General features: G+C 43.8%; 5 protein-coding genes and 1 long non-coding RNA gene across 7 annotated transcripts; 3 read left to right on the forward strand and 3 right to left on the reverse strand.

The window, feature by feature from the left end:
- Positions 1–1,298: 1,298 nt before the first annotated feature.
- LOC136192256 (uncharacterized) lies at positions 1,299–3,488 on the forward strand. The gene has a single exon (XM_065980791.1). The coding sequence runs from the start codon at positions 1,299–1,301 to the stop codon at positions 3,486–3,488; it is 2,190 nt and encodes a 729-aa protein (XP_065836863.1).
- LOC136192546 (ATP-dependent DNA helicase pif1-like) lies at positions 3,466–6,651 on the forward strand. Its single transcript, XM_065981187.1, has 2 exons — positions 3,466–6,321; positions 6,375–6,651. The coding sequence occupies exon 1, from the start codon at positions 3,488–3,490 to the stop codon at positions 6,113–6,115; it is 2,628 nt and encodes an 875-aa protein (XP_065837259.1). The 5' UTR covers positions 3,466–3,487; the 3' UTR covers positions 6,116–6,321; positions 6,375–6,651.
- LOC136192549 (uncharacterized) lies at positions 6,567–7,337 on the reverse strand. The gene is made up of 2 exons (XM_065981190.1): positions 7,126–7,337; positions 6,567–7,068 (listed from the first exon to the last, which is right to left on the reverse strand). The coding sequence occupies exons 1-2, from the start codon at positions 7,275–7,277 to the stop codon at positions 6,678–6,680; spliced, it is 543 nt and encodes a 180-aa protein (XP_065837262.1). The 5' UTR covers positions 7,278–7,337; the 3' UTR covers positions 6,567–6,677.
- Positions 7,338–7,343: 6 nt separating this feature from the next.
- Positions 7,344–8,275, reverse strand: LOC136192547 (uncharacterized). Of its 2 annotated transcripts, none has more exons than XM_065981188.1 (4): positions 8,166–8,275; positions 7,801–8,030; positions 7,577–7,747; positions 7,344–7,519 (listed from the first exon to the last, which is right to left on the reverse strand). In XM_065981188.1, the coding sequence occupies exons 1-4, from the start codon at positions 8,263–8,265 to the stop codon at positions 7,439–7,441; spliced, it is 582 nt and encodes a 193-aa protein (XP_065837260.1). In that variant the 5' UTR covers positions 8,266–8,275; the 3' UTR covers positions 7,344–7,438. The 2 variants fall into 2 exon arrangements, with proteins under 2 accessions (XP_065837260.1, XP_065837261.1); XM_065981189.1 differs by having other exon boundaries at positions 7,344–7,530; positions 8,166–8,265.
- Positions 8,276–8,345: 70 nt separating this feature from the next.
- LOC136192545 (probable ATP-dependent RNA helicase DDX60) lies at positions 8,346–16,121 on the reverse strand. Its single transcript, XM_065981186.1, has 37 exons — positions 15,941–16,121; positions 15,163–15,742; positions 14,964–15,035; positions 14,797–14,910; positions 14,594–14,746; positions 14,371–14,545; positions 14,128–14,310; positions 13,866–14,016; positions 13,736–13,806; positions 13,512–13,678; positions 13,406–13,460; positions 13,178–13,348; positions 12,926–13,116; positions 12,759–12,875; positions 12,558–12,656; positions 12,327–12,506; positions 12,177–12,272; positions 12,009–12,124; positions 11,883–11,950; positions 11,703–11,827; positions 11,534–11,638; positions 11,352–11,474; positions 11,145–11,293; positions 10,935–11,093; positions 10,732–10,882; positions 10,517–10,669; positions 10,357–10,461; positions 10,107–10,307; positions 9,929–10,033; positions 9,731–9,875; positions 9,539–9,672; positions 9,334–9,484; positions 9,194–9,276; positions 9,056–9,133; positions 8,888–9,000; positions 8,757–8,819; positions 8,346–8,697 (listed from the first exon to the last, which is right to left on the reverse strand). The coding sequence occupies exons 1-37, from the start codon at positions 16,087–16,089 to the stop codon at positions 8,580–8,582; spliced, it is 5,169 nt and encodes a 1,722-aa protein (XP_065837258.1). The 5' UTR covers positions 16,090–16,121; the 3' UTR covers positions 8,346–8,579.
- A 664-nt stretch (positions 16,122–16,785) lies between these two features.
- On the forward strand, positions 16,786–17,381 carry LOC136192033 (uncharacterized). The gene is made up of 3 exons (XR_010671093.1): positions 16,786–16,826; positions 16,915–17,192; positions 17,274–17,381. It is a non-coding gene; the product is annotated as an uncharacterized lncRNA (long non-coding RNA).
- Positions 17,382–17,649: the final 268 nt, after the last annotated feature.

Genomic DNA, 17,649 nt, shown 5'->3' on the forward strand with positions numbered 1-17,649 from the left:
GAGTGAGCACGCGCCGATTTTTTCAGCGTATTCGTCAAATGATGAGTGCGTCTCTTCAAAGCGGCAAGCTTTGCTGCCGCTTACGAATGAAAAGTGGTGCAAAGACGAAGGCACCTCAGGGGAATACCCCTCATCAAGACAAAGGCTCAATCAGTCTGACGCACAGAAAGAGAAAGAAAAACGCGATTCTCTCTTTAGAATGCGCCGAAAAAGGTCCTCCGAAAATGCCGAGGAGAAGTTGGCTCGCAGAAGGAAGGACGTCAAAAGCCACCATGCAGCTAGAAGTGCAGAAACTCCAGAACACCGCCGAGAGCGTCTGTCGAGTAACGCTGCTCGAAATTCCGTCCAAAGAGATAGTGAAACGCCTGAAGAACGCAAAGGGCGTCTGTCACGTGTCGCTATGGGCAAGTCTCTCCGAAAAGATAATGAAACGCCTGAAGAGCGCAAAGAGCGTCTGTCAAGTGACGCTATGGGCAAGTCTCTCCGAAGACATAATGAAACGCCAGAAGAACGCCAAAAACGCCTTTTAGCTAATGCCAAGCGCAACTCAGCTAAAAGACGAGAAGAGACTGCGGATGAAAAGCAATTTCGAAACGATATGGAAGCGCAAAGAAAGCGACGAAAGAGGCAGGAAGCTGCTCTTCGCGAAAAATCAGGTGAAATGGGCGAGGAAAGGGTCCCATTTTGGAGACAGTGGGCGACGCAAGATGAAATTGCATCTGCACATTATCCTCGCCTAGACACATTTCACAAACGCATGGAAGGTCTAACCTTCCATACGTGTGTTTCGTGCGAGGAGTCGTGGCCTACTTTAGACATAAGGTACAGCACACAAATGTGCAAGCAGTGCACAACTGACCAAGGAAACGGTTGTGTAGGCCTTCTTACATTCGACAACAACATGAATCCTGGGCGTGTTCCACCGCCTCTTAAGGATTTATCAGTTGTCGAAGAAATGCTCATAGCGCAAATAACACCAATGAGGCACATTTTCAGATTGCCGGCCGGAAGGCAATTTGGATACCGTGGTCACGTGCTAAATTTGCCCCAAAATGTGCAGTCGGTGTTGACCCGTCTGCCGAGAACAAAGAGTAATTTGGGTATGGTCGTTGTTCGCCAGACGCGCACTTCCGGCAAGGTGAATGACTTCCGCGTAAGGCGACAACGAGTTCTCGAGGCACTCGTAAACTTGAAACAAAACAACAAGTATTACGAGAACATAGAAATAGATTCCGAGGCATTAGAAGCTCTTCCTGAAGATGGAGAACTTGAAGATCTCCACGTGATTAGAGCGAATAATGACGATGCCTCCTTTTGAAGATATTTCTCCTGTTGGTGCTAATGCTGACGAGGCAAAAGAACAAAAAGACACGAATGAAGACGAGGACGATGAAGTCCGCTTTTCGCATTCTTTCTTGCCTTCCGCAGCATTAAACCTAACAGAAAGACAAAAGCTTGATAAATTTATCGACACTCTTGGAAACAAGTCTGCCGATGAACAAGCTGAAGAAAAAGGAAAGGAAAATGGTGATCAGCAGGACCATATGAGCTGGCCCACTTACGGTAGTAATCCTATTAGTGAGTTTACGACGGAAGGCTACTTTACGCAAGCCTTTCCGGCGTTATTTCCAACGGGAGCAGGAGACTTCCGTAGTCCCCGATTAAGGTCTGTTACGTTGGGCGAATACCTCAAACACATAATGCGGTACAAAGACGGGCGTTTTGCTCGGCATCCGCGTTTTAGGTATTTTGCTCTGAATACCATGATGAGGTGGCGGACGTTAGAAACAGCTCGGGTTTTTGTCAAACAAAATCCGAGCGATGCAGCCCTCACCGTTGAGGAACTCCGAGAGATAACAGATAATTATCCTTATCCTCATTTTGCTAATAAAGTTGTCCACTTTGGCAAAAGTCTGCACGGTACAAAACAGTACGGGAACATGCAGAAGAAAAATCTTTTTGCCATGATGGAAAAGCTCGGTTCGCCAAGCTGCTTTTTTACTTTGAGCGCAGCTGATTTGCATTGGCCCGAGTTTTTCAATTTGGCAGCGCATTATAGTCCGGATAAAACGGCAGAAGAATTGCATGCAGAGTATAGAGATCGAAACGAAACTCTGAACAGCAATCCCATGCTAGCCGATTGGCTATTTACTAAACGAGCCACTGACTATTTGCATAATATTATGGCAAACGTCTACTGCTTTACAGACTATTGGGCTCGCATAGAATACCAGCATCGTGGCAGTGCTCACATGCACGGCGTCGGTTGGATTCGGGATGCTCCTGATTGCGAAGAGATAACTCGTCGCATAAAGGATTACCCCGAGTTTCAACTTGGCAAAGACGATGAACCAAACGAAGAGAGAATGAAAGAGATTCTAAGGGAAGAAGGCCAAGAAATTGTCGACTTTGCCGATTGGCTTGTGTCGACAATGAATCCTTCTTTCGACGAAGAAGGCAAAGGAGAAATGCCGCAAACAAAGAAAGGCAATCATCCGTGCCATGAAAAGTGGGCCGACATTAGCGATCATGACGCTGATTACAAGCGCCTGATAGCCACTGTTGAGCGCCACACAGAGTGCAAGCAAGCGACTTGCCTTAAAACAAATTTAATTGGAGAGTCCGTGTGTCGTTTCGGGTTTCCAAAAACGCTGAGAAAAGAAACGACACTGGAAATTTCTCCTTTCGGAAAGCCGGAGCAACATACCGAGGCGGAGATAGAACACAAGCGCAACGATCCTCGCGTAAACAGTCACAATCGCTTCCAGCTGGAAGGTTGGCGAGCGAATGTTGACATGCAAGTTATCGTCAGCCCATACGCTGTCGGTAAGTATATCGCAAAATACGCAACAAAAAGCGAGCCGCAATCAGCAACGCTGAAGGAAACGTTTAAGATGATTACAGAGACAATGTCAATGGCTGATCCGGCTCGAAAGGTCGTTTCCAAATTGCTTATGAAAACCGTTGGCGAGCGCGACTATTCAGCACAGGAAACTTGCCATCTAATTATGGGCGAAAAGCTGGTGACGTCTACTCGCGAATTCAAAACGCTCTTTTTAGAGAATAAGCGGGAAGTCGATCCGGCTGCAAAGCCAGAGCAAACTGCAACGCTTCCAACAGTAATAGAAGAGTACATGAGACGTCCGGTAGAAATTGAAGACGTTTGTCTACTGGACTACGTCTCTGACTACTATATAAACGCAAAGGGTAAAACAGTGCGCAGACACAAGTCTGTAGTCGTTCGTGTAGCCCCGCGAATCCTTTGCAATAAGTCAAACAAGGAACAGTACGAAAAGTACTGTTACTATCAGTTGATGAAATTCAAACCTTTTCGTAAGCTGGACCATTTGACTATTGAATTTAAGAAGAGAAAGCAGAGAATGAGATCATCGATACAGACGGTGAAACCATTCCTCTGCCTTCCACAAAAGCTTTCAAAAAGTTTATTCGAACGGCCAGCAAGAAGTTGGTCAATAGAATTGAACTGATGGAAGATATTGAATCAATAGTCAATATTCAAATGCCTTTTGAAGAGACAGAGGAAGATCCAAATGAGGCACAGAAAGACGAAGAGAAAGATCTTGGGCAGCAAAAGATCCGAGATCAAGATGACTGGATGAAATTGTGCCGTCCTCCCAATTCAGCCAATAACTTTGACGAGGACGACACAAGAGATTCCGAGTTTAATCAAGGAGATCTCGCTCACTACAACTGGTCGGAAAAACTTGCGCAGTTTCCACCGTTGTCAGAGGCTCCAAAATTTGTGACGGAAGCGCGTAAAAAAAGCACTTTATCTAAAAAGGATCTCGTTGCGGCTGCCGATTCGAGCCTTCTTCAAGGCAATCAGAAATTAGCGTACGATATTGTTCGCAGCCACAACGAGTTGACAAAAAGCGGCTTCGAATGCAAGCCGCTTCGAATGATTGTTTGCGGTTCCGCTGGAACCGGAAAGTCATATCTAATAAATTGCATAAAGGAAATGCTCGGAAGCGAATGCATACTTGCAGCACCTACTGGTGTTGCAGCATTTAATATTGGTGGACAAACGCTCCACTCGCTTCTACGCATTCCTTTGCAGAAGACGTCATTTTCTGACGTTCAAGGACCTTCTCTTAGAGACCTGCAAGAGAGGTTCGAAGACGTACGATATTTGATCATCGACAAAATGTCGATGGTGGGACGGCATCAGCTGTCACTTATCCACCGGCGCCTCTGCCAAGCGCTGCCGCAGGGAGCTTGCGAGTCGTTCGGTGGAATATCTGTAATATTTTTCGGAGACATGGGACAGTTGCCACCTGTTGGTGACTCTCCTTTGTACCGAAGCGCGGCAACCGAAGGATCCGCGACTAATCAAGGCCGTCAGCTGTATATGACATTTGACGTTGTCGTACAGCTGACGAAAATCATTCGCCAGTCCGGTAACGACGAGCTACAGATAAAGTTTCGCGACGCCTTGCAAAGGCTTCGCGACGGTTGCCCGTCGTACGAGGACTGGAACGATCTGTATATGTCACGTAACTTTGCACGGCACGATCAGCTGGGAGACGTAAAGACGTCTTTCCGCGATGCAGTTCGGCTATTTGCGTGCAGAGAGAATGTAGCTGAGTTCAACTTCAATTGCTTGAAGAATTCAAACAAACCGGTGGCTGTGATTAACGCCGATCACAACTGCACCGAGGCGAAAAATGACAATGAAGAAGACGCTGGCGGACTTTACGCACGCGTTCGTCTTTGCGAAGGCGCGCGTGTTATGCTCACATCGAATCTCTGGACCGAGATGGGCTTGATCAACGGATCGATGGGATATGTAGTGGCAATTTTGTACCAACCCGGTGCAAAACCGCCAGCACTTCCAACAGCTGTCGTTGTTCAAATGGACAAATACGACGGCCCGACATGGGGCGGAGAACGCTGCGTTCCCATATGCCCAATCGAGCGCACATGGCCCAGTTCAACGGGCAATAGAAAGAGTTCATGCAAGCGGCGACAGCTACCAATTCAATTGGCATGGGCTGTCACCGTGCACAAATCGCAAGGTCTCACACTAGATCGTGCGGTTATTGACATAGGCAAGCGCGAATTTGCACCTGGAATAACATACGTGGGATTTTCCAGAGTGCGTCATATTAATCATTGCCTAATTCAAGGCTTTGATTACGCTCGAATTTCTAATTTGAGCAAATCAAAAAGCTATAAACAGCGATTGAACGAAGACAAGCGCCTAGATGGTCTAGCTAGGCGCACTGAAAAAACGTTTCAATCGTTGGCCGGAAATAGCAACGATACTGTTCCAGATGATATTAAAGAGTTTTTTAAACATCTGGAAAATGAAGAATCAGTAATTGACAAAGAAGAGCATAGCGATCACACATACAGCAAAAAAATGATCGCAGACAATGACAAAGACACGGACAAAATTGATACTGGTGCGGTCAAAGTGACTAAGACAGCGGCTAAAAAAGCCCCTGTTCCCAAACCTAAAGGCAAACGTGCGAGTCGTGCCCGCACAAGTGTGCCGTTACCACCGGCTGCAAAGAAACGCCGGACCAATACTCCACCGTCTCCGAATCCGTTTCTGCTTCAAATGGGGCGCAAGCGAGAATCGATAGTAGGAGACGGAAAATGCTACTTTCGAACAGTGTCGAAAGCAGCATTTGGAACCGAAGATCACCATTTGGCACTTCGGTTACAGATTGTTAATTTCATGGCAGAATACAAGTCTGTCTTTGAAATGTTCTGCTGCAACACGGAATATGAAGCTCACATTTCAAAGCTACGACAAGAAGGAGCTTGGGCAACCCAAGCTGAAATCCACGCAACTGCAACACTTTTTCAAATTGACGTCAGTATATTTACATGGATGGGTAAAGAGTGGACGTGGAATACATACAAACAGAGGTTTGATATAACTGTTCCGGCGCTAATTAGGCTGCCCGTGAATAGAATAGAGATACAACATTATAGAAACCACTTTGATCTGATTGTACCCATCGATCAAAGTGAGTTGGCTTTGGCTTCTCCACGCAAAAGTGCAAAAGCGTGCGACAACCCAAAGCTGTTGTGCTCTTCTTTAGCAGCTAATGAAGCTGACCTGCTGATGGCCAATGAACAATAGTTACGTCGGCAGGTAAGAGAAGGCACTCCAATGAAATGCCTTCTTGGAGGCATTCCAATGGAATGTCATTGGAATGTCTCCTATAATAACACAAAATTTTGGAAATTTTTTATACCTCAAAAATTCAACAAATCTTTGCGGCAAATGAAATGAAAAAAGAATGGTGAAAGTCAATGACTAAAGCTTTTTTAAAACTGCAAATCAAGGTTAGGAAAATATATAAATACCTACGTAGTAATATGAGACATGTTCTTTACAGTAAATAAATCAATCAAAAAATCAATCAATCAATCAATCAATCAGTCAAAAAATCAACCAATCAATCAGTCAAAAAATCAACCAATCAATCAGTCAAAAAATCAATCAATGAATGTATTACTTCATGCTGGGGACATGTCGATAGCAACCTCCTGTGGGAAAAGATTAGCGAAGTGAGCCAAGTGAGCCGATTTCAGCATGTTTATTCAAGACATATTATTACAGACATAAAATTAAAACACAAATAAGCAACATATATATATATATATACTTGCTAAACACATAAATAATTAGTCATTCCTATCTAAAGTCCCCCTTCGTCCATCTCCTCCTTCTCCCATTCGTCCATCTTTTCCTCCTCCTCCTTCTTCTCCTCCTCTTTCTTTTCCTGTTTCTTCTTCTGTTCCACCTCCTTCTGCTCTTCCTTCTCCCCCTTCTTCTCTTCCTTCTTCTCCTCCTTATTCTCTTCCCTCTTCTCTTCGATCTTCTCTTCCTCCTTATTCTTCTCTTCCTCTTCCTCCTTTTGCACGTCCTCCATCATTTGCTTGCGCTGGCGACGCTGGCCACCGCCCTGAATGACGTTCAGGGCGGCGGCCAGCATCGTTTCACCTCCGCCGCCAGGGCGGAGGAACCGCCATGATGGGATCACTATTTCGAGTGATCCACCATGGCGGCTCGATCGCAAGAAGACGTCGCTAAGGAAAAAAGAAAATATAAAATTTATTCTTTTGCGAGTGATCGCGAAGTCTTACTTTCCACGACGCCGACCGCGACCGCTTCCGCGGCGATTTCGACCACGTCGACCTTGGCCACGGCCAAGGCCGCGACCGCGGTCGTCGTTGTCGTCTTCGCCGCTTCCACGGCCACGGCCGGCGCCGTCCGTTCCCTGTTCAGCTGCCGACATTGATTCGCGCTATTATCTGAAAATAGATATCTATGCGTGACGTAACAATGAAAAGTGTAATCACGTGTTTTATTTATTATTTTTTATTATTTAAAACGGTAAGAGCGGTGGGAGGCTCCTCATGATGGCTATCCAAGCCATCATTATCTAGTAATATAACGTCATGTATAAACCATGTCACTCATTATACAGAACTGCCGTGTTTCGATTCCGGTTCCAAGCAAATTCAATATTGTGAAGAACTAAAGGCAGCCTTATACACGTACAAAACACAGGCATATATTTTTCTTCTAACTCACTTCTTTCTCTATCACAAAACAACTGCAGACAATATCATCCAAAAAGATCCCGGCTTCAGTGCGTAAAACTCTTAGCGTAAACTCCTTTGTGAAGGAGTAATAATTAAATAGCAACTTCACAATTTCTATGTTCTTTTTAAATACTGCTAGACAGACAACTGTCCACAAACCCTAGAAAAAATATTTCTGCTGAGAGACTACATACTAACGGCCGGGAGTTAAACCTCAACAACTTTTCCTTCATCAGTCATAACTTCCAAAAGTATAATTTGGTTTTCCATTTTCTTTGAGATTGAAACTATTTTCTGCACTTCGACTAAGTTATCTTCTTTAACGGCATTAAAGAGTCGTTTTTCGTTCGTTGAAGCTGTTTCCGTAGGAAGTTTAGGATGGATAAATTCAAATGTAGGACTAGTCGTCTGGAGCTTTTTGCTTGGAGACAAGGAATTCGACTCTGAATGCAATCACAGCAATTAGTTCCCTATTCAGTATGTAGGAATTATTTCCAAATTCGAAGTACGTCTATGGATCTTATGGGCAACGTAGTGCTCCTCTTCTAGAACTAGTCTCCCGCACAACTCCGTCCTACCTTTATCATCGAATTCGAAGCCTTCAAGAACGTTTTCGCAAACACTGTAGCCGGTGTAGCGGCGGTCTTCCAGCACCTTAGCGCTTGGGTTGGCCATCATCAGAGCAGAGCAGGGAGAGCAGAGATTCGAAATCGTAACGCACGTTATGGGAAGCGAAATCTCGATCAGGGAGTTGCCAATCTGACTCAATCTGACATCGAATATAAAAAGTCTGAGACGGTAAGTGTGCGTAGTCTACTTGTACGTTTTTGGCTGTCAGAAATGTTTAGATAGGCTCCAGTTGTAGCGGTTATGGAGCTAGGATTTCTCGACCATACATACCAACAATATACATGGTAGCTCTACTTACCTAATTGTCTGCACGCCTATTTACGGACATACTGTACGTACCTTAAGGCTAAGGCTTACGTAAATTACAGTAGAAGCTTGTAGGCTTTGCTGTATTTAGCGCCAAAGGCCGCAGCGACTTGATCAAAGGCTTGAAAGAGATCAATGAATTCGTTTTGTTTCTCATATTGCTCCAGTGAAATGCTGCAAACAAAAAGATCTTAGCTTCAGGCAAAAATGACAACGAAATTTGAAAATACAACCTCAATGCTTTAGTGCAATAATAAAAGTCCTGCAGCCCTCTGAACACTTCTCCAGAAGTCATTCTAAATAAACAGATTAATTAATTAATTAATTAATTAATTAATTATTGGGCAAGGACTTTGTAACTAACCCACTCCATTTTTCCAGCGCTTTAACTTGTCCGTGTTTGAAGAAGTCCAGCACATACGAGCTGTACGTCACGTTGTTCTTTGTTTCCAGAATAGGTAGACCGTTAGACATAATCTACAAAACTATAAATAAGAAAGAAAAAAGGATTTCGAACGAGATGCGTTCTGACGTCGAAAAACTCTTCAACGTAATAAAAGTCATTGACCCCTCTTTTGTCTCCAGATAGAGCAGAGAACCATAGCCGATTCTAATACAAAGAAGACCCAAGACGGTAGTTATATAGTGAACTGGATGTATAAAGGCTCACGTCGTCGTTTCCTGCCTGACGACGAAAGTTGGACAGGAGACTATTCCATTCGGTATTCTCTGCTATAGAATCATTGGAAAAGTCTAAGCAGCACCAAGAAAGGAGGTACTCGTTTAGACGAAATGCACTATATGCAATACCGATCTTAGACAGAGGAAGAGCGGACCTAGTCAATTTGGTGTCCTCGAAAGGAACAACGGATTTGATATAGTAAGTCGCAATCTCAGTCACTTCGTTGTTGTGCTTGTCAATGATCTTCTGAATGTCTTCGTCTAACGGCGGCAAAATAATCTAGGCGGATTCTAGTCGACGGAGTAAGTGCTAAAAGATAGATTACGACATTACCTGAGATGGAGATCCTCCCTTTCCTCTATTGTGTCTATCGTGACGCTGTTTCACCTTCGGATGAACTTGATGGAGCCCGAAGAGGTAAGCTAAAACGTGCACCATTCGCCGTAGAGTATCGTCAGAAAGCTTTCCTTGAAAGAAGCGCATATAAGAGAGGGTCGATTAACATGTTTATGAGAGGTCATATACGTGAGCGCCAGTTTGCTTCTACGATTCTGTGAAATAATCCTCTTTCGAGAAAACTTACAGCCACGAAGTTGTTCGGATCAACGTAGAACTGGTGAGTCACTAGTCCCGCCAGCCCTATCGGATGTCCAGAGGGACTCATTAAACCCTTATTATTAATTAAGATCAATCAGTATATGATCACTGGCAAAACATTTGTACTTTTCTCCTGAGATATTCAATTGCAAGGAGGTAGAAGTGCCTTTGAAGCGGCGCCAGGTCGGCGTTTTCGTAAACGGCCATTGCGTTGTTGAGAACCGACAGCGTCTGCACATTAGTAGCGCGCCATAGTAGCAATCACTGCAGCGTTACACTGTTCGCTTTTTTAGTTAGTTCATACCTTCCTTTGAGCCTCCTCCGAAAACGGCGAACCTGATTCGTACATCACCAGACGGAGGATGGTGCTGAAGTCAAGTGAACCACTGCTATGCAAAGACGGCACTCCGGTTGTCATCAATTGGCAAATCTTTTTCCATGGTACTCCGAAGAAGACTATGTTGCCAACAGGGTCAAAACCGCGTCGGCCTGCTCGACCGCTCATCTAATAGTGTGTAGGTTTCCAACGCATCAGTTTTTATGTGTGTTCTTACTTGACGAAAACCGAGGCTGTTGAGAAACGGCGAGTCACCAGCAAATACTACAGTCCTACACGGCATGTGGATGCCAAGAGCTAGTGTGCTCGTCGCCACGACAACCTGCATCGGTAAAAAATTATACGAGATGCTATAAAACAAAATAAAAGTGATTTACTTTGATTGCGCCTTCTCGGAAGAGTTTTTCAGTCAGCTGCCTCTCTTTCTTAGCCATACCTGAGTGATGGCAGCCAATTCCACGCTGCAGTCCTTCTTTGAACCATGCGTTTCGAGAGTACTTCAAATACTTTCTCTCCAGTTTAGCAAGGTCCTGTTAATTAAATATGTGTGTTTGTGCAAATGACCGAAACGGCTATCAAGTATTCCTTTCACCTCTGAAGTCCGGATCTTATTCATATTATAAAAGGAGTACTCTTTTCTACATCTTCTGGGATCGTATTCACTCATGACTGGCTCAGACGCCGATTCTTCCTTTTCATCGTCCCATTGAGGGGATCTCTTTTTCTTGCCTTTTAACAGACGGCTATTTAAGAAGCATAAGATAGTACAAACTAGAAGCTTTCCGCAAAAACTACTTTTGCTTTTCTTCTCGCTTTCGCTTCTTCTTCTCCTCTTTAAGACGTCGTTTTTCATCTTTGTGACGCTGCGCAAGGCTTGGCGTAGACTCTTCTTCCATGCAAAACAAATCCTCTACTACAGTTTGAACCAAGGTTTCACAACGTTTTCTCTCAAGGCTAAAAAGAACAAAGCCTATATTCACACAAGACATGCAGGAGCCCCCTCACCAAAATACAATAACAGGAAGCTTTTCTTCTTCATTTAGCTTAAGAAGCAAATCAGTGATTCCGCCTACAAGCTTTCGAAATGAAGAATTCTTATCCAATGCAAGACGCTCATTGCTTGTAGGCTGCAGAGAATTCCACAGCGCTTCGACCTGTGAGAAAAAACTTTTCACTCTCTAAAAATTAATTTGCTAGCGCGAGGCTATTAACCTTGCTTTTGTCCGGATCTTTGCTCAATTCCTCAACAAACGTCTTGACCTTCGTTTCATACTCTTTTGCTCCATTTCGGCGAATAATTCGCTCTCCACGAAAAAACGCTTCCGGATTATTTGCCTATGAATTGGAGCTGCTTAATGTTCTTTATTGATTAAAGCAGCAAACATCTCACACACCGCCAGGGACGCGTTGTGTGGAAACTGTTTACTCATTTCGTCATACAGATGCAGTGTTTCAGCAGCTGACATCGTGAAATCTTCGGGAAACCCGAAATTAATCATCTGTTAGTAAACGTGAGTGATTCATTTGTAATGATAAATACGCCATGCACGCTCGACACAATACTCGATTAGTGGAGATTGCTGACGCAGGATGAATGGCGACAACATCTGTTCGAAAAGACTTGCTCTGATCTGGAACAACAATGTATTTCTGTAAGTAGGAAAACCTATCTGACGATTTGTGAATCACTGCACAGAACAGGAAAATAAAATCAATCATAAGCTTGGTAAGTCAAAGGCTAACCTAGATGAACTTTTGAAGCCTTGGCTGTTGACTTGTCGCTTTTCGCTCGCTGAACGGTTTCAGTCCACCTAAACATCACTTAGATAAATGGACGATACGTCTCATTGAAGACGAAGAGAAGCAAACCGTCGAAATCGGTCAGGATTGCCAATAGTAGCCGAAAGAGCAAGAAATGGACAAGGAACAAGCAAAAGCAATCGTTCCCAAACCATTCCCCGACCTTCGTCACCCAAGCAATGAACCTAGAACAAGGTAAAACGGCCTGAAGCGCGTTCCGTCTACTGCCGAACTTGCCTCGTCGAGAATGTCATATTTTACGCGCTGGACCCATTTCTGTGCCACAACAGAAAGCAGGAGAATGTCAAAAACCTCTGGCACCGTAACGAGAATCTATGATATTTAATCTAGTGCATAAAGGCTGCAGAATGGTGCAAGTATCTCTACCTGACATTTCATTGGATCCAGGCGGTAGTCACGAGTAAACACTCCACAAAGCGTTTTTCCTTCCGGCAGGTCTGCTTTTCTGTGAGCAAATTGGGCGTAGACGGTTGCTGCCACTTGATTTACCAAGGCCTTCGTCGGCGAAACGTAAACGAGGACGTCGTCGGGATTCGATCGAAGAATCTAAAGAAGTCAAACGTCAGATATTTATGCACATCAGCGCAATCTGAGCACCTTTTCCATGCAATAAAACGAAATGAATGTTTTTCCAGACGACGTAGGAGCAGAAACGACAACCGACTCGTTTCTGTCAATAAAATCCATGACTTTTGCCTAAACGAAAAAGGTATAGATTTCTTGATCAAAGACTTAATTAAACAGTGTTTCTAACAAGTTTCACACATTTGAAATATAAAGAAAGTTTCACTTGCTTACCTGCCACTCGTCAGGAATAAACTCCTTGACTCTAGGATCTGGTGCAAGTTTTTTATCACTTTGCATCATATGCCCCATGTTCAAAAGCTGAAAACGACAGCAAGCTTCACTTTCGCTCTAAATACATAACTCAAACTTATTGATCCATGCAGCGATAATAAACTTGCGTGTGATGCTGTCATTTCGCCTTCTAACTTTCCCGCAATCAGGGCTGCATTGGCAGAAAAGCCAAGCTGCTTTACTTCTTTCACAATCTCTCGCTTCAATTTCTTATTAATCAAGGATGGATGCTCATCCACGAGTGAGTGAGCGGCCATGAACAAGCGAACTTTCCAAAACAGGCGTTGCTTTTCAATATCTTTGCATAAAGATATTGAAACTTAACGGCTCAAGAGAATTGACAGCGCAAACATGTTTACCCAGTTCTTTTCGACATAGATCAAATATTCGTTCTCTAGCATGAAACTGGACTTCTGGATGAGCTTTCTTTACAAAAGCGTCTAGCTCACGTAGTTGTCCTTCCGCCGAAGACGAAGAGGACATCTTGATAAGGGTCGTAAGTTTTTCTTCTTCCTTATCGATTGCCACCTCTTTAGTTAAAGTAAGAAAACAGCTATTTATTGCTTATAACTACGAACAGCACTAACTATATTTTCTCTTTTGGTTTTCTTCAATAATTTTTTTGGCTTTAGCGGATTGTTTCTACACAGAGAATCTTCGCTAATGACCATAAAAATTCATGCTGTGCTGTACAGGCTTAGCGCCTTGCTGACGTTTTCCTTCAAAAAGAAGGGGATGAGAGTTCAGAAGAGTTCCTCCCACCAATGACTCTGCATAATCTTGCAGAAAACTCTTATACTTCGTTTGATCTCGGACGGGTGATAGCGTGCTCTTTAGAACTGCGGGAAGAGCTCCCATTCCTATACCCAAGCAACTCTTAACAAGTGTTCATAAGCCAGAAAATAAACCGCAAGCACCGTCTGCTATGTATTTTCCAGAGTGCCAATGAAAATCGTCGTGATAGTATCGGTGAGCGCCTGTTGGCGAACTATGCAAAAATTATTAAGGTATAGGAGAATCACGTCTAAATAAAAGGCACCAATTTACCGGCTTCGAGCGCTTACGGAACACCATTCCTCCTCGTAAGCTAGCTTTGTTTTCATTTCGCCGACGTAGGCATCGTAAGAAAAAAAACTAGTATTCAGCAGGAGAGGCCTCTTTGTAATCCCAACGTTATGCCTTCTTCTTTCACTTTTGCCTACACTTTTATGTAAAAGGGCCAGGGCCCCACTCCAGTACGTCATCGAGCGATGACGCACATGAGTGGGACCTTGATAGAAGGAAAAAGATTTGGCTTGCTAACCTATACCGTGAAAGTCGGAACGCAACCAAGCAGGGGCAAGATGGGTAAATGGGCTTTTCGTCTCAGCATCATCGCCCTTGAACTCCAAGCAGCGTGGCCACAAAGGAATTTCTCGGCTGGAAGACAGAGCTGCTGCGGAACAGATCGCGTTCCACACAACTAGAAGACGAGTTGAAGTAGAATTAGAACCTGTCACGGAGTCAATTGGCAGCCTACATATACAGCTAAAGCTGAAGATGAGAGCCTTACTTTGACAAGTTTCAGCTATTGCATCAGAAAGTTTTGCAGGGGACTTTCTAAAAAGCTGCACTAAACGGCAAAAAAGCCTTCCATCCATAAGGTCCGCGTAGTGCTTTTCGCAATGCGGAAAGCTAAGATCGTGTGCAGCGACCAAGCTCTCGCCAGAGCAAAGAAGATAGTGCATCTAAAAATGTGGGTAATTAAATGAAAAATCTGAAGTACTCAAGTCCACTTTTGTGAGAAACATAGACGTCTCCTTGTCCATGTCAAAAAATTGATCATGTCCACGAAAAAGCATCTGATATCTGTCGCGCAAAGGAAGGAGCTCGATAAGTCCAGCGTGCAAAACGAAGAGTTGAACAAGATCAATTTTTCTGGGCATATTCTAAACAAGAATGAATTCACGTTATGTATCATTATTGCACTACAATGTACACGTAGTGTATACGCTGCAGAGATTCCAAAGAGAATCAATCGGAAGTGACCACCCACGGCACGGATAAACGTTTCAACGTTTGCCGTGAAAAATTCTTCAAAATCATCACGATCCTTTCAAAAATGTATTTAACACGCAGAACTACAAATAGGTCGAAACTTTGAACCTCGTTTTGCTGACGTTGACAAGGAAGAAATTGAAGATGAGAAAGAGTTGCTCGCTTCAATTCTTTTTCTACCTATCACAAGACGACTAATTACATAACTTGGTCTCCTGATAAAGTGCCAGTGGTCTCATATACAAAAACACTGTTAGTAATTATTATTATGCTAAGGTTTGGAGCTAAGGAAAAAACACACGCTTACCTGTTCAACTTCATCTCTCAAACTCGGAGAAAAGCAGCATCTAAAAGCATGAATTCTATTCACCCTGAATTTCATTCCCGCGAAGAAGACGCAGTCAATTTCCATTTGCTGACAGCCGAGCAGAAGAGAGCGAAATGGAAGCCTGGCGTTTTCAATAACTGAGCGAAACTTGCTTAGTGATGATAATTCCAATGGTTTATCTGACATAACAACGAAGCAGGGGCACTCTTCTTTGAGGTACTCTTTCCACTTGTCAGATAAAGCACTTTCGAACTCGCAAGCAACAGACATTCTGGTGCTTCTATTCAAATGTCGAATTATCGCTTTTCGAGCCAGGAGAGCGGACGAATCAGGCAGCAGTGACCACACGACTTCCATGAATTTGAAAAAGACAACTCGCACCTGAGTTGCTTTCCGTTGAAAACCGCTCAGCTTCTTTTCAACAAGATATGTGAGATGAAGAAATTGTCCTCCATGGTCCCAGTCCAAAGAACGATCCATGATCGCTTCTAACACAAGGGAATCGCCGTCAACAAGAACAGCCTGATCTTCTTCGTAATCTCTCAAGACGTCAGTGTAACTAGAGAGAAATTAAGAACCACTCTATTTACAAACAACGCTGAGTCTGACTGTACTCTTTCTTATCCCCATCCCCTAAGGACCGTATATAATTTCCTCTTTTAGAATATTACTACTAGTTAGTTGTTACGGCTTCTCCTTGTAATGTTATAGCGTCACGGTAAGGCTAGGGTATACTTCATCATAAGTAATAGCGTACTGAATTGCGAAACTATGGTAAATGCTGTCGAAATCCAGGGGTTCGGGATCACTCTCGATCTCCGTCTCAGAATCTGATCCGCTTTCGCTCTCGGACTCCTCTATCCATTCCGAGTCTTCCGACTCGGACGGGCTTTCCACATGACTCATGTTTCCTTCGAAACTCGCTGGATTTGTGAAGGTTTTCCTGTTAAGCTTGTGCGCACGCTCAAGAATCTTAATCACGTGTGCGCGCCGAACAAAAGATCGTAATCCTATAGAAGAGAAGTTCAGCGTTCATCGACATACATGTCTTCTTCAGAAAATGATTCTCGGTTGTGGCGATCCCTGCGGGCTTCGCAAGCTCATTTTTAGACGAGATGACGTCATTAGTTGGGAGTCACTGCCTAATGCGCATGCACTCCTGCACGTCGACTCTCGATCGCGGATACAATCCGGCGTGTCTCGATGCAGTGCCACGATTTGCTTCGCAGTATTGCTTCCGAGCATCAACTAAGAAGCCGGAATCTTCGCCGTTTGCGCGAATCGATATATGTCAGGGACGAGCGTATAGGTTGCATCGATTTGCTTCGTAGGATTGCTTGCGAGCATCAACTACGTAGCGAGAAGCTTCTTCGTTTGCGCGAATCAATATGTGTCAGGGGCGAACGTCCTTTCTGCAAGTGAGCTAGAGATAATGGGGGAGGTATCGCGTCTTGGGAATGGGGACTTTCATAATACTTTTTATGCAGTCGTCTGCTAAGGCTCATTTTGAAGGCCGCTTCAAAGGACGAGGTGGTCTCTAGAGAACGTAAGGTGTATTACGTCATTCTTTAGACTTGTGTAGGATCTCTCTTCAGTGTATAGCTCTTTGAGAACTTTCAGAGAAGCAGGGCGAATAGACTATGGTAATAATCAGATATGGCTAACTAGTATTCGATCCGTCGTATCTAATTATTTACCTATACTGTAAGGCTATTTATTGATTATTTTTAGAAAAGTCTTTGTATCAGTTTGCTTTTGAAGAAGTCGGTCCTTACTGGAAAGAGCTGGGGGCCTCTCTAGGCTTTGAAATGCCCGAGCTAAATGGCATTGAAGAGTACCACCTGAACCATTGTCTAAATGTCAAATCATGGCCTGGGCCATGCTTGAGAAATATCGAGCAGCCAACGGTCGAATTCTTTCATCGGTTGAACGCATTCGGAAAGTTCTAAGCAACGTCAAAAAATTGCGAAATTTGACAATTCCCCATGATGACGACAGAAGTGTTAGCGGTGAGCCCTAGTCAATATTTAATTAGATCTCGATATTTAATTAATCAGATCTCAAAATTTAACTTTTTCTCTTTGCTGAAGATCTTTTGCCTCGCTGCGTCGTTGATGACCGACGCTTTTACGGTAGAGACGACGAGCTGAAAGAGATCGCACAGTACTTGTGGAACGGCAGAGCAAAAACGAGTCACGTTGAACCAATCAATTCTCAGAAAATTCAGGCATGCGAGAACCTATCAAATAATTTAACTTTTCATGACAGTGATATCAGATTGTCTCTGGTGTGGGCGGAGTTGGAAAAACGACTCTGGCTTTCAAATACGTTCACCAATACGTCAAGTCGTATTCAGATGGCGTTTTCTATTTCAACACCGAATCGTACTCGTCGTTTCTGTTTTGGTTAAAAGAAAACGTAAGTAGTCTCTTAACGAAATCACTTTTTCTGATCACTTTCTCTAAA

The sequence above is a fragment of the Oscarella lobularis genome, chromosome 10 (assembly GCF_947507565.1).
Source record: "Oscarella lobularis chromosome 10, ooOscLobu1.1, whole genome shotgun sequence".
Lineage (NCBI taxonomy): Eukaryota > Metazoa > Porifera > Homoscleromorpha > Homosclerophorida > Oscarellidae > Oscarella > Oscarella lobularis.

Bases quoted from the DNA above. Each gene is read 5' to 3' on its own strand.
- LOC136192256 (XM_065980791.1), top strand. From the start codon at position 1,299: ATGACGATGCCTCCTTTTGAAGATATTTCTCCTGTTGGTGCTAATGCT.
- LOC136192547 (XM_065981188.1), bottom strand. From the start codon at position 8,265: ATGATGGCCAACCCAAGCGCTAAGGTGCTGGAAGACCGCCGCTACACC. The intron at 7,748-7,800 runs GTTTAACTCCCG...TATTTTTTCTAG, and splicing joins ATGAAGGAAAAGTTGTTGAG to GGTTTGTGGACAGTTGTCTG. The intron at 7,520-7,576 runs GTGAGTTAGAAG...GGCTGCCTTTAG, and splicing joins GTTTTGTGATAGAGAAAGAA to TTCTTCACAATATTGAATTT.
- LOC136192545 (XM_065981186.1), bottom strand. From the start codon at position 16,089: ATGAGTCATGTGGAAAGCCCGTCCGAGTCGGAAGACTCGGAATGGATA. The intron at 14,747-14,796 runs GTACATTGTAGT...ATTCTTGTTTAG, and splicing joins CTGCAGCGTATACACTACGT to AATATGCCCAGAAAAATTGA. The intron at 14,546-14,593 runs GTGGACTTGAGT...CCACATTTTTAG, and splicing joins CGTCTATGTTTCTCACAAAA to ATGCACTATCTTCTTTGCTC.
- LOC136192546 (XM_065981187.1), top strand. From the start codon at position 3,488: ATGGAAGATATTGAATCAATAGTCAATATTCAAATGCCTTTTGAAGAG.
- LOC136192549 (XM_065981190.1), bottom strand. From the start codon at position 7,277: ATGTCGGCAGCTGAACAGGGAACGGACGGCGCCGGCCGTGGCCGTGGA. The intron at 7,069-7,125 runs GTAAGACTTCGC...TTTTTTCCTTAG, and splicing joins CGCGGTCGGCGTCGTGGAAA to CGACGTCTTCTTGCGATCGA.